The following is a 13,195-nucleotide window of genomic DNA, read 5'->3' on the forward strand; positions in this document are numbered from 1 at the left end:
GTACTTTGGCCTCCTCATGTGAAGAGTTGACTCACTGGAAAAGACTCTGATACTGGGAGGGATTGTGGGCAGGAGAAGAAGGGTATGACAAAGGATGAGATGGCTGGATGGCATCACCAACTCGATGGACATGAGTCTGAGTGAACTCCGGGAATTGACGATGAACATGGAGAAGGCAATGGCAACCCACTCCAGTACTCTTGCCTGGAAAATCCCATGAACGAAGGGGATTGCATGGTGGGCTGCAGTCCATGGGGTCGCTAAGAGTCGGACACGACTGAGCGACTTCACTCTCACTTTTCACTTTCCTGCATTGGAGAAGGAAATGGCAACCCACTCCAGTGTTCTTGCCTGGAGAATCCCAGGGATGGGGGAGCCTCGTGGGCTGACGTCTATGGGGTCACACAGAGTCGGACATGACTGAAGTGACTTAGCAGGGAGGCCTGGCGTGCTGCGATTCATGGGGTTGCAAAAGAGTCGGACACGACTGAGTGACTGAACTGAACTGATCCTTATAATGCCTCTGTTCACCTAGTAGAAGTGAGCATGTTTGGGACGAAGAAATATCCTTTTTGAAAGAATGTACTGTCATCCAAGGCCTTAAATTATGTCCTAAAAGTACTTTTTCATATACAATATCCAGCACTTAGTCAAAGACAACCAGGCACAGAAAAAAAACGAGAAACCTTGCATAAGAACTGACTGCACCCAATAGAAAGCACAAATTGACCTACAGAGATTACAGATGCTGCAATTATCTGATACCGACCATAAAAGAACACTGCTTACTGAGTTTAAAGAAGATAAAGACAAGTGTAAAAACATCTGCAGGTGACAAGTTTCTGTTAAGTGTCACAACAGAATTTTTAAAGAATCACATCGAACTCCTCCAACTGAAAAATACAATAACAGAAATTAAGAACACGATAGATTGGTTAAAAAGAAAATTAGACACAGCTGAAGACAGAATGAGTGTGCTACCAGAGTGGTCCCCAACCATTTTGTTACCAGAGACCCATTTCGTGGAAGGCAAGTTTTCCATGGACTGGAGGAGGGCGGGATGGTTTCAGGATGATTCAAGTGTATTACATTTATTATGCACTTTATTATTCTTGCATCAGCTCCACCTCAGATCATTAGGCATTAGATTCCAGAGGTTGGGGACCACTGAACTGTATGATATGCAGGAAGATATTATCTTGTCCTTAATACAGCATGGAAGACATATGGACAGGAAATACAGAATTAGGGTAGAAACAGGATAAATATAGAGATCTGAGATATATTTAATTGGAATCTCAGAGGGTGAAGAGAAAGAAAAGGTGTAAAGGCAATATTTAAAGAGAAAATGATCAATAATTTCCCAAAAGTGATGAAATACACCAACTCACACATTGAAGATGGCAAAGAAAGCCCAAGAAAGCTCAAGAAAGACTTAACAGAAAAAATACTGACAAGTTGTGACATCTGTAACTTACTTTCAAAAGGTCAGGGAAAAAGTTTTTATATTCAAGAGAGAAAGCAAATTAGGAAAAACGGTAATAATTGGCAGATCTAGATGCAGATATGTGGGTGTACATTGTTGCTGCTGTTCAGTGGCTACGCCACGTCCAGCTCTTTGCGACTCCATGGACTGCAGCACGCCAGGCTTCCCTGTCCTTTACTATCTCTCAGAATTTGCTCAAACTCATATCCATTGATTCGGTGATGCCATCCAACTGTCTCATCCTCTGTCGCCCCCTTCTACTATACTTTCAGTATTTCTGTAGGTTTGAAATGTTTCAAAATAAAAGGTTTGGGGGAAATATCAGTTCTCTACAGGGAGATCCACCAAGTGCTCAGATTCTTGAAAAAAGTAGGTCTGGGATGTGTCAACCTGGTGAAGAACCCTGAACAGGCAAAATGCAGGCTGGAGGCAAAGCGAACAGGAGCCGTGTAGCAAAGAAGAGAGGTTATTCATACCAGCTACAGCTTTGTTGTAGAAAAGTCTATAACTTCTACATATATTTCTTTTCTTGCTGTGTCAAGTATAATTTTAAATATATTTTAATTCTCCCACGCTTCTCTGTTTTTCTCCACTGTTGTACACAGTGGTGATTAACTGTACAGTGTAGTTTATAGTTTGCAAACTATTGAGATGAGCTGGTAAAGAACTGCAGGGGTAATGGGCATCATCTCGACATCCTGGACTCGGAAGTGGATGTGATCCTTTACAAGGTTTTGAGTTGTCTCCCTTTGGGAAATGAGTGAATGCATTTTTTAAATTGTTATTATAATAATTAATGAGTTAGTATTTATTTGGCTGTCCTAGGTCTTAGTTACAGCATGGGATCTTTAGTTGCAGCATGCAGACCCTTAGTTGTGGCACGTGGGATCCGATTCCCCACCAGGGATCGAACCCGAGCCCCTTGCATTAGAAGCACGGAGTCTTAGTCACTGGACCACCAGAGAAGTCCCAAGTGGGTGTGTTTTTGACAGGGACAGACATATTATACCAGAGGTGATATATACAGGTTATAGAAAATAATATATGTAATATTTTTAAGAGTAAATACTCCAATAAAGAAGTGCATGGATGTCAGGCATTTAAAACAGTGGACTGTGGGGATATTTGCTTTTTTTTTTGGCCATACCACATAGCTTGCAGGATCTTAGTTCCTCAACCAGGGATTGAACCCAGGCCCACAGCAGTGAAATCACTAGTCCTAACCACTGGGAAACCAGGAAATTCCTGTGGGATTTTTTTTTTTTTTTTTTGGCCATCCAACAACTTCACTTCCTATATAGGGGGATTCCTTTGTGGGAGTGGTATCTGTAGGGAGTATGTACAGCTCTATTCAAACTGAAGGGGGAAGGTCCTTCACTCCACTTCTGTCCACCTTAGTCCCAAGTTTAGATAATCCGATGCTTCAGTTTCCCCATCCAGTTCCCTTTCTCCACCCAGGCATGGTAGCCCCGAGCGGGTTCCCAGAGTCCTTTGAATGTGCCTGCTAGGTAGGGAGCAGTTCCAGGGACCCAGGACAAGAAGGTCCGCCTTCCATGGCCACTTTATCCTCATCTCAGGTCTGAGGTGACGTGCTGTTTTCTGGCTGGGTGAAGCTATAAGGAAAGTGTCGTGTTTCCTGTCTTCCCCTCCTGGGCAGATGGGGCCAAGTCACCCAAGAACTGAGGGGGAGCCTGCAGGCAAGACGGTGCTGGCCTTCAGCTCCCCACCCTTTGCCTTCATACATTACCAGGGTCTGAAGCTGAACCCCAGTGGGAGGAGAGGGTTGCAATCATGTACGGGCTTTGGGGCCTCACAGACCTGGGTTCAAAATCCCACTACAGATACTGCAACCCCTATTCTCTAAATGATGGCCAAAATTTCTGATTAAAACCAAAAAGTTTGCAGGTGGGTATGTAAAATGGTGCAGCTCCAATGGAAAATGGCTCTTCCTTAAGAAATTAAATATAGAATGATAATAGGATTCAGCAATCTCACTTCCGAACACATCCCAAAGAAGTGAAAGCAGAGACTCAGATATATGTACACCCATGCTCATAACAGCATTATTCACAATTGCCAAAGGGTAGAAGCAACCCAGTACTCTTGCCTGGAAACTTCCATGGACAGAGGAGCCTGGTGGGCTGCAGTCCATGGGGTCTCGAAGAGTCAGACACGACTGAGCGACTTCACTTTCATGCATTGGAGAAGGAAATGGCAACCCACTCCAGCGTTCTTGCCTGGAGAATCCCAGGGACGGGGGAGCCTGGTAGGCTGCCGTTTATGGCGTCGGACAGAGTCGGACACAACTGAAGTGACTTAGCAGCAGCAGAAGCAAACCAGGTGTCCATTGATTGGATGACTGGATAAACAAAACGTGGAATATACAGACAATGGAATATTGGGTGCTAAGTCACTAAGTTGTGTCTGACTCTTTATGACCCTATGGACTGTAGCCCACCAGGCTCCTCTGTCCATGAGATTTCCCAGGCAAGAATACTGGAGTGGGTAGCCATTTCCCTCTCCAGGAGATCTTCCCGACCCAGAGGTTGAATCTGTGTTTCTTCTCTTGCATTGGCATGTGGGTTCTTTACCACTAGTGCTATGTGGAAAGCCCAGTGGAATATTATTCAGCCTTTTAAAAGAATGAAATTTCAGTGCCTGCTACCGCATGGATAAACCTTGAAGTTGTCATGCTAAGTGAAATAAGGCAATCACACAAAAGACAAATAACATGTGATTCCACTTGTGTCAGGCCCCTAGAGAAGTCAAAGTCATGGAGACAAAGTAGAAAGGTGGCTGCCAGTGGCTGGGGTTGGGGGATGGGAGTCAGTGTTTAGTGGGTATGGAGTTTCACTTTGGGAAGATGGAGAAAGTTCTGGAAATGGATAGTGGTGATGGTTGCAGAATAATGTGAATGTATTTAATGCCACTTAACCATATGCTTAAAAATGATTGAAATGGTAAATTTCACATTATATATATTTTATCAGTTTTTTAAAAATCACTGAAAAATAAAAAGGTAGTATGGCCAAGAAAAATGTCCCCTGCTCCAATTCTGCCTCTGCCTCTAGTATGAAATCTTGGCCTAGAAATAGGAAAGGCTGGAGGTGAGGTGGGAGTCAGATTTGTAGGGTCAAAAGGATGGAAAGGAACCAGCAGAGTGGAAGAGCAGGGGTCACTGAGGCCAGCACGCGCCTCCAGACATCAAGCCCCACCCTCTCTCTCAGTCCCCACTTGGGGCCAATTCTCTTCCTGCAACAGCTTTTTCCTCTCTAATCTGTGATCTATCTCCCCCTTGGCCTCTGTAGTGACCCTTCTAAAACCTGGGTCTGACCACATATCTCTCCTTCATAACCATGTTTGAATACCTTCTATCTGCAAATAAAGAAATGTTATCCCTGATTTTCTCAGCAACCCTGCAAGGCAGGTGTCGCTGATTCCCATTTTAGAGATGGGAAAACTGACTCTCAACAAGGCTAGGTTGGACTCAGAGACCTAGGCCCTTTTGGCCAAGCTTTGGATCCTCTCTCATTCACTCAGGTGCCTCAGCTCGTTTGTTCAAGAATGAGCATAAGCCCATCTGCCCTCAGGCTTGGCTCAGAATCTTGACACCACCCCACCCTGCCCCAGGCATTCATGATTTTGGTGTCTTCTTCACGGTGTTCAACACAGTTGAAAATGCACTTGATTACAGATTTGCTATCCTTCCCCCCACTAGACTTCAAGCTCCAGGAGATCAGGGGGTCACGTCCCAGCACCTGGAGCACATGTGATGCGCTGTAGACCAACAAGCAGCACTGATGAGATGGGTCCACTGAGGAACACAGTCGGATCCCTCCCAGCGCCAGGTCTAGCCTGCCCTTCTGCATGCTGCCTCAGTCCCCTGACGCCAGAGAAGCTATTGGTCCCTTGCACTAGGCCTGTGGTTATTCCTTGGCTCTTGGGCCTCTCTTGCTAGACCTCAGTCTCCCAGGCCCAGTGCCTGGCCTACTCCAGCTACCTCTCATCAGACACCCCAGTCAATGTCAGAATATCCCCAGTTGGCACTTGGTTTGTTCAGGCTTCATTCTCACTATGGGCTCAGAATACCGTACAGTTTCTTCCAGAAGGCAGGCCTTTCCTGCACCCCATCCCACCATATAAAGCCCTCTGGGGCTGGAGTGAGTTAGCCCGAAGCTCCCAGAGCCTGGCCTGTCTTGAGGAGGGGCCCGGAACAGAGTACCGGGAACACAAGTACTAGCAGCAGCAAGTTTTATTGCAACTTGAATCCCCTGATCATGTGGGAGGGGTGGGGTGGAGGGACACCGGTCACTGATGCCAGGTTCCCAATCCACAGCATGGAGCCAGAGGTCCAGTTGGCTGTGCCCCGCCTCTTCCCTGGCCCCCCTCCCATCAGGGTGTCATCGAGGCTGAGTTAGAGGCAGGTGAAATGTGGAGTCCATTTCAGCAGAGCCTTCGTCTGAGGGATCTGAGGAACATTTGGCGGTGGGGGTCCAGGTGGCCCGAGACACACAGGGGCGCTTTGGGCTGACGTCGGCATGTGTCCTTGTGGGGCTTAGGCGGAAGCAAAGAGGCCACTCTGTCCATGTGGAGAGGGTGGGAGGGAGGGAGACAAAGGCTCAAAGTGAGAAATCGCTGGCCAACAACCACACAGGTGGGACCCAGGGACCTCGAGTCCTAGACCAGGGTTGGTGTCCACCCCCTGCCTCGGTGGCATTCACCCCACTAGCCGCCCTCGGGTCCTATGTGGGGATCTGCAGGTGGCCCAGGTCTTGGTCCATGATCTGGAGGACGTCGTCCAGGATGGAAGGCCCCAGGTCCACGTGCAGGGACAGCAGGGAGCTGGCGTGGGACAGGAAGGGCTCCTCCGCCCCGGACTCGGTGGTCAGCTCACTGTGGGCGGCGCCAGCCTCTGGGATCCTCCACACGTCCACAGTCCCCGCCTCCTGCGGGGAGGCCTGCGGGGTCTCCAGGTGCAGGCGAGGGGGTTTGGGGGGGGCCTGGGCGGCGGGCAGGGTGAGAGCCTGGGGCCCGCCGATGACCGGCAGGGAGATGGCATTCTTGAGCAGAGGGGACGGCCCGTCCGGGAGCTCCCGCCCGCACAGCGTGGCCGTGCGTGTGAACTGGAAGGGCATCTCGAAGCCGCTGTCCTCCTGGGTCTCGTCCACCGCCGTCCCCGGCAGGAGGTGGAACTTTCCCTGCAGGAAGGAGATGTCACCGAACGTGTCGTTGCCACCTCCACTGCCGATGTGGATGGTGTGGCGGAAGTCCCCCAGCGGCGGGCTGATCATGTCCGAGGACAGCAGGTCCCGCAGCTTCTCCTTCTTGCCCTTGCGGCTGCCGCGCTTCAGATAGATGGGCACCTTGGTGGACATCGCGACCTCACCCCCGGGGACCGGGACCAGCCACTCGCAGGACCGCGCCCTCCGCTGTCTCCTCTCACCCCCGTCCACCACAAACACCCAGAGCGAGGTGTCCAGACACCAAACACTTGCCAAAGGGCTAAGAAACGATCAGCGAAGTCAGAGGGCCGAGACAGCCAAAATCACTTTCTCCCAAGAAGGCTGAAAACGCTTCTGAAAACCGGAAGCAGGCAGGCGCAAAGCTGGTAGGCAGCAACTCTCCGGGCTTGTCCTTGAGAGATTCTTTCCGGTCCGGGCTGAGGAGCTGAAACACGAAGGATATGAGTAAGAGATGGAAGGACAAAAGCGAGGCACCTGTTTGGTTTCCAGGTGCCTTCAGGAGCCCCAGGAGCCCATGCGGGGCTTACTCTTGTGGGGAGCCCTCCTGGAAAGATCCTGTGTTCCTCCACAGATTTACTGCGGCCTCAAGGCCTGGATCCCAAGCGCCAAGCCCCTCCCTCTGTGAGTGGGGACCCTGAGTGACAGGCCTGAAGTCACATACACAGCCCTGGTTCTGGTCTCCTGCTCTGAGTCCACAGCTCTGTTCATCTTCATCATCTGCACTCAACTGTGCCCGAGACGTGACCAGTGCCGTCATCAGGGGTGGGGGCGTGGGGGGCAGACGGGGGCACTTGTCTCAGATTTGTCTCAGCTCCTGACTTGACCGAGGATGGAGGTCTTGTGACCTCTGTCTCACCCACCTGGGCTGGGCCCAGGACTGGATGCACAGCAGGTGTTCAGCCCACCCAGCCGAAAGTATACCGGTTTGGCCCAATCACATCCCACCTGGAAGGGAGATGCCTGCTCAGAGCTTCCCTTTTCTCTTCCTCCCGGTTAGGAGTTCCTTATGGGCAGAAACTGAGTCTACTGTAGTTTCTGCCCCTCCTTTCTGTCCCAGCAGCTAAGGAGAAGAGGGAGTGGAGGATATAAATACTTGGGGAGTGGAGGCTCTGCTCCATGCCTGGGATTTTGTTGCGTTCTTTGCAAATCCATCTCATTCAATCATCGCAACCGCTCTCCTTTCAGTCCCATTTAAAATTAGAGCTCTCGGAATTTCATAGTGGTCCAGTGGTTAGGACTTGCAGTCACTACTGTGGGTCCAGGTTCAGTCCCTGGTTGGGGAACTAAGATCCTGCAAGCCACATGACATGGCCAAATAAATAAATAAAGTTAGAGCTATCAGACATTCTGGAGAGATTCCCATAGGCATTGCAAAATGAGAGAAGCAAAAATGCAAAAATGTAGTCTAGAAGATCCCATTTGCTGAAAGCAGTTCCGCTCCCCACTCCCCATACATGCATGTATGTGTACCTACACATACAGGTCTGCATAGGATTATATCTTATATCGGAGCAGGAAATAATATAGAAGGCTGGCACTAGGTTGGCATAGGGGCTACCTAGAGGCAGGGGGGGGGCAGGGATGGAGTGTGGGGGTCTGTGACATGGGAGGAAAAGTTGCCCTCAATAAAAAATTATCTTTAATATCTGGTCTCATTACTAAAAAATGATATACATAAGCTAAGTATGAAAGGATGGTTGCCAAATGTTGATGGTAGTTCTCTAAAGATGGTAGAATTTCAGGTGACTTCCCCTTTCTTGTTCATACTTCTATAAGCTCAAATTCTTAATAAGAAGCATGTATTATTTATGAGCAATATTATTCATGTAGTCAGAATAAACACAGATATTTTTAAGGTGGAAAAAATAAATACACTCTGGAGGGATGTCATACAGGTTTAACAGAAAAAGGAAGTGGAACGAGCACTCCCTCTAGTTCCCACAGCAGGGGACTGGCCTGGTGTGTAGAATCAGCGTGAAAGGCAAAGAAACTTGTCCAAGGTCGCCCAGTGGGTGACCACGTGAGCCCACCCTCCTGGGGCCAACAGGGGCTGAGCAGGTGGGAAATCGCTGGGGAAGGGTCAAGCAGCCTCTGCCAGTTCCTCTGCCCCATTCTTCTTCTTCATCTTTTTTTTTTTTTTTTTAATATTTATTTATTTATCTGACTGTGCCGGGTCTTAGTTCTTGCACTAGGGTCTTTAGTTGCAGTAAGCAAACTCTTACTTGAGCACATGGGATCTTTTAGTTCCCTGACCAGGGATCAAACCCAGGATCCCTGTATTGGGAGCACAGAGTCTTAGCCACTGGACCACCAGGGAAGTCCCCTCTGCATTCAGCCTCAGGAGCAGGGTGAAAGAAGAAGGAGGGGGCTGGCAGGAGGGAGCAGGATGGAGGAAGGAGGATGCAGGAGAGGCAGAATCCCAACTACAGTCCTCCCCCCAGCCAGGCCCTTACTCAGGAAACCCCACCCCAGGACGGGACAGCTCGGGTCAGTGGTGCTGAGCCAGAGACCGGACATCTTGCCCCTCCCAGAGCACCTGCAGCTTAACAGGAAACAAAGGAATGACTCTCCAGTGGCAGAATTCCAGCTAAGCTTGGAAGGAGCTGGAGCAGGGGGAGGGAGGCAGGACGTGCTCTGAGGTCCTGGACTCCCATCACTCATTTATCTAAAAGACATTTATCTGTGCCCACCATGCCAGGTCTGGAGGCATGCTGACATATATCCTATCTGTCCCCCTGGCAGGCGAGAAATCCTGGGATAGTTTTCCTTCCTTTTCACTCATGGAGAAGGAGGCCAACTGGTGGGATCTGCCCAGAACTTGGGCCAGACCTCCCCCCTCCCCCCGCCCTCCATCATACAGGGGCGCCAAGACAGCCTGAGTGTTTCCACAACAGATCCGGCGTCCCTGACAGCTCTCGCGCTCTGAGCCAGATGTATCCACCCAATTCCAGATGTGAGGAGAACTGAGGCTGGGGGGAAGGGTTGGGCCAGTGTCAACCACCAGGGGAGAGCTGGGAACTGCAACCATCAAGCCCCAAATATTCAGATTTGGCAACACCAAGACCCCAGGCTCCAGCTAGCCTTGCATGGCTTCCATTTTAACCTCCGAGGCACAACACAGTGTCATCACTGGCCTTTACAGAGGCAGACGCTGAATCTCAGAGACATCAAGCAACTTTGCCCAGGTCACCCAGCTAGTAAGAGGAAGAGTGGGCACTGCTACCCAGCTGGGTTCCAGTGTCTCTGATACAATGGGCCATACCATAGTATGTGCACTGCCTGGGGAGCAAGAGGGAAACGGATCCATCTGGGCTGGGGTTGCCAGGTCCCCAAGCCTCCTCCATTTAAGTCCTACCTCTTGGCTGCTTCCATGTCTCAACGTGCAAGTGTCCAGATGTATGAGAATGAGCTGTCCATCAGGACAAGGCTCTAGGGGCTGGGCTGGGCTGCACCCTGCAGCTTTGGGAGGAGCAGACAGGAGCCATCCCAGCTCTGTGGGCCTGCTCTGGAAGGAGCCCGGGGCCTCCTTTAGAGAAAATGACTTCTTGGAGGCAGAGCCCCCTCCTCACAAGGAATACTAGGCCACTTCCCACCAGGGGTGATCCAAAGGCAGGCCCCTAACCTTGAACTCACTGCTACCTGGAAAACATCTTTTCTCTCTGGGCCTCACCTTCCTCATCCATGAAATGGGATGACAACAAGGCCATTACCAGGGAGTTACTGGAAGTCAGAGTGTGGATGTAGGAGGGGGTTAGCGGGTCACTGTCAGCCTTGACATTTATTCAACCAAATACCTATAGGGACTTCCTCAAGCATTCTGGTTCTCCGGGGACAGTGCTCCAGACAAGACCGAAAAATAACAGCCCCTGGGCCGAGGGGTCCACCGGTACAGGCGCCCTCGCTGGCCGCGGGGTCTCCCAACTTCCCTGTGCAGAGCGGCGCTCGGTTCCGTGGCCACCAGGTGGCGCGCGCTTTCCCTCTACCGCCCTTGTCCCGGAGGGGTCCTGCACGCACCGGGGTCTCCAGCGAATCTACAGATCTAGGCGGGCGCTTCCCAAGGAGAGGCACGCAAGTTGGCTTACCAGGTGCGGACTGTCTGCAGGATCTTCTTCCCTTGGAGGATTCTGGGCTCACAACCAGACAATCGGGGGAAGAGGGAACGATCGGGGACCCTGCCCGGGTATCCAAGCTCAGGGAGGAGCCTCCCCTGTGCTTTCCGGCCTAGGCGATGTCCGAGTGTCCGCTCGGCGCAGGGCCAGAGTTCGGGCGTGCGGCCCCCGCCCCGTGGCTCCGGCGGGTCCTGCTACTCAGCCCCAGCTCGGGTTCCGGGGCCGACCCCCTCCCCGCCCTCTACCCGAGCGCAGCCCAACCCAGTCCAGATCCGTTTCAGGACACTCGCGGCCACGGCTAAAGATAGGAGGACACCTCACCATCGACTAAAAATACGACCCCGGGTTCTGGCGAGGGCGCTGAAAGGCAGGAGGGCACTCCTGGGTCCCGGGGGTGGGGCGGGGGGCCCAGCGCAGCATGGAGGACTGGACCGGGAATTCGGGTTCGGGATGCGCGGCGCCCCGCAGGCTGAGGGGAACGCGGGCGTGGCCGCCGGGACCGAGGCGCGGGTGAGAAATGCCGTGCATCTCATGGCAGAAAGGACCTACGTAGAGATGAGTTGGGGACCGAGGAGCGATCGGGGATGAGGCGCCTTAAGGATGCACCTCTCGAGGGACCCCCCGCCCAGGAGCCGAGGTCTGGCTGCAGAGTTCGTGCCTGAACTCACCTTGACGTGCGTTTAGGCGGCTGACCGGCGAGAGGCGAAAGCGCAGGAGCTGGACCGCGCGGCTGTGGGATAGACCTGAGCTGCGAACTTACAGGGAAGACCGTGGCCCCTATGGCCCCGCCCCCTGCCCGTAGAGCCAATGCCGGAGCCGCTCCATCTAGGCCACACCCACAGCCTCGCCCCACTCGCGGGCCCGCTTGGGCTCCCTCTTCCGAGGCGCAGCTGAGGGGTCCAGCAGCCGCAGGACCGGGGGTTCTGTCCGAACTCGGGCCGCTGCGGGCTGGGCCGAGTCGAGTGATGGGGCTGGACTCCGCGGACTCCGGCTATGTCCGTCAGAGCCAAAACTCTCGGTTCTATGAGGGCCGAGCGGGGAGGTAGCCGGAAGACCGAATTCTTTAGAATTCAGAAGAGGAGCGTCCCTGGAGGGTTCCCTCCCTGGAGGGCACTGGCATAAAAGTATTGAGTGACTGCTGAGGAAATGAATGAGGCCTCGGAGGCGCTTACGTCAATATATTACAGACTTCCGAAAGCTTTCAGGACTTTGCCGTCCCCTAGAAAAGAGGGCTTTGAGGGTGTGCGCGGGATGAATGGCCAGGCCACGCCCGTATTTACCGTATTTATCTTCAGGCTAGGTGGCTTCCGGGGCGGGGGTGGGACTGGTACTCAGTCTCTTTACAACGTTGGATGGGGCCTGAGCGGCGGCAGGGTGAGGTCCTGGGGCTTGCGGATGACGGTGACCAGGAGGCTTATTGATTGGTCGGTTGGTGGGTTCATTCATTCAGTAGAAGAAACATTTACTGAAAGGCAGATCCTGCAAAGAGTGGATGGTAACGAGGTAAGGGGACCTGACAGCTGTGACAGTACAATGTGACCAAGATGATAAAATCTTCCATACTGTAAAGGTGGGAGGGGAGGAGAGGGGGTCAGGAAGGCATCTTGAAGGAGGGGAGGATGCTGAGGGTGGAGGCGAAGGTCACCTAAGCCAGGAGGGAGGGAAGGATGGGGAGAAGCAGAATCCAGTAGGCAGAGTAATGGCTCCCCCTAAAGAAGGGAAACCTGTGGATGTGTTTTGTTACATGGCAAAGAACAATTAAGTTTGCCAGCATCACTACGAACAAAGCTAGTGGAGGTGATGGAATTCCAGTTGAGCTATTTCAAATCCTGAAAGATGATGCTGTGAAAGTGCTGCACTCAATATGCCAGCAAATCTGGAAAACTCAACAGTGGCCACGGGACTGGAAAAGGTCAGTTTTCATTCCAATCCCAAAGAAAGGCAATGCCAAAGAATGTTCAGACTACTGCACAATTGCACTCATCTCACACACTAGTAAAGTAATGCTCAAAATTCTCCAAGCCAGGCTTCAGCATCATGTGAACCGTGAACTTCCAGATGTTCAAGCTGGTTTTAGAAAAGGAAGAGGAACCAGAGATCAAATTGCCAACATCTGCTGGATCATGGAAAAGGCAAGAGAGTTCCAGAAAAACATCTATTTCTGCTTTATTGACTACGCCAAAGCCTTTGACTGTGTGGATCACAATAAACTGTGGAAAATTCTTCAAGAGATGGGAATACCAGACCACCTGACCTGCCTCTTGAGAAACCTTGTTTCTCTAACTGTTGTCAGGAAGCAACAGTTAGAACTGGACATGGAACAACAGACTGGTTCCAAATAGGAAAAGGAGTACATT

At 51.6% G+C, this 13,195-nt stretch overlaps 1 protein-coding gene across 1 annotated transcript; it reads right to left on the minus strand.

The window, feature by feature from the left end:
* Window positions 1-5,720: 5,720 nt before the first annotated feature.
* CDC42EP2 (CDC42 effector protein 2) lies at window positions 5,721-11,629 on the minus strand. Its single transcript, XM_027532266.1, has 2 exons — window positions 11,507-11,629; window positions 5,721-7,153 (listed from the first exon to the last, which is right to left on the minus strand). The coding sequence occupies exon 2, from the start codon at window positions 6,859-6,861 to the stop codon at window positions 6,229-6,231; it is 633 nt and encodes a 210-aa protein (XP_027388067.1). The 5' UTR covers window positions 6,862-7,153; window positions 11,507-11,629; the 3' UTR covers window positions 5,721-6,228.
* Window positions 11,630-13,195: the final 1,566 nt, after the last annotated feature.

Source organism: Bos indicus x Bos taurus, chromosome 29, assembly GCF_003369695.1.
Source record: "Bos indicus x Bos taurus breed Angus x Brahman F1 hybrid chromosome 29, Bos_hybrid_MaternalHap_v2.0, whole genome shotgun sequence".
Taxonomy (NCBI): Eukaryota; Metazoa; Chordata; class Mammalia; order Artiodactyla; family Bovidae; genus Bos; species Bos indicus x Bos taurus.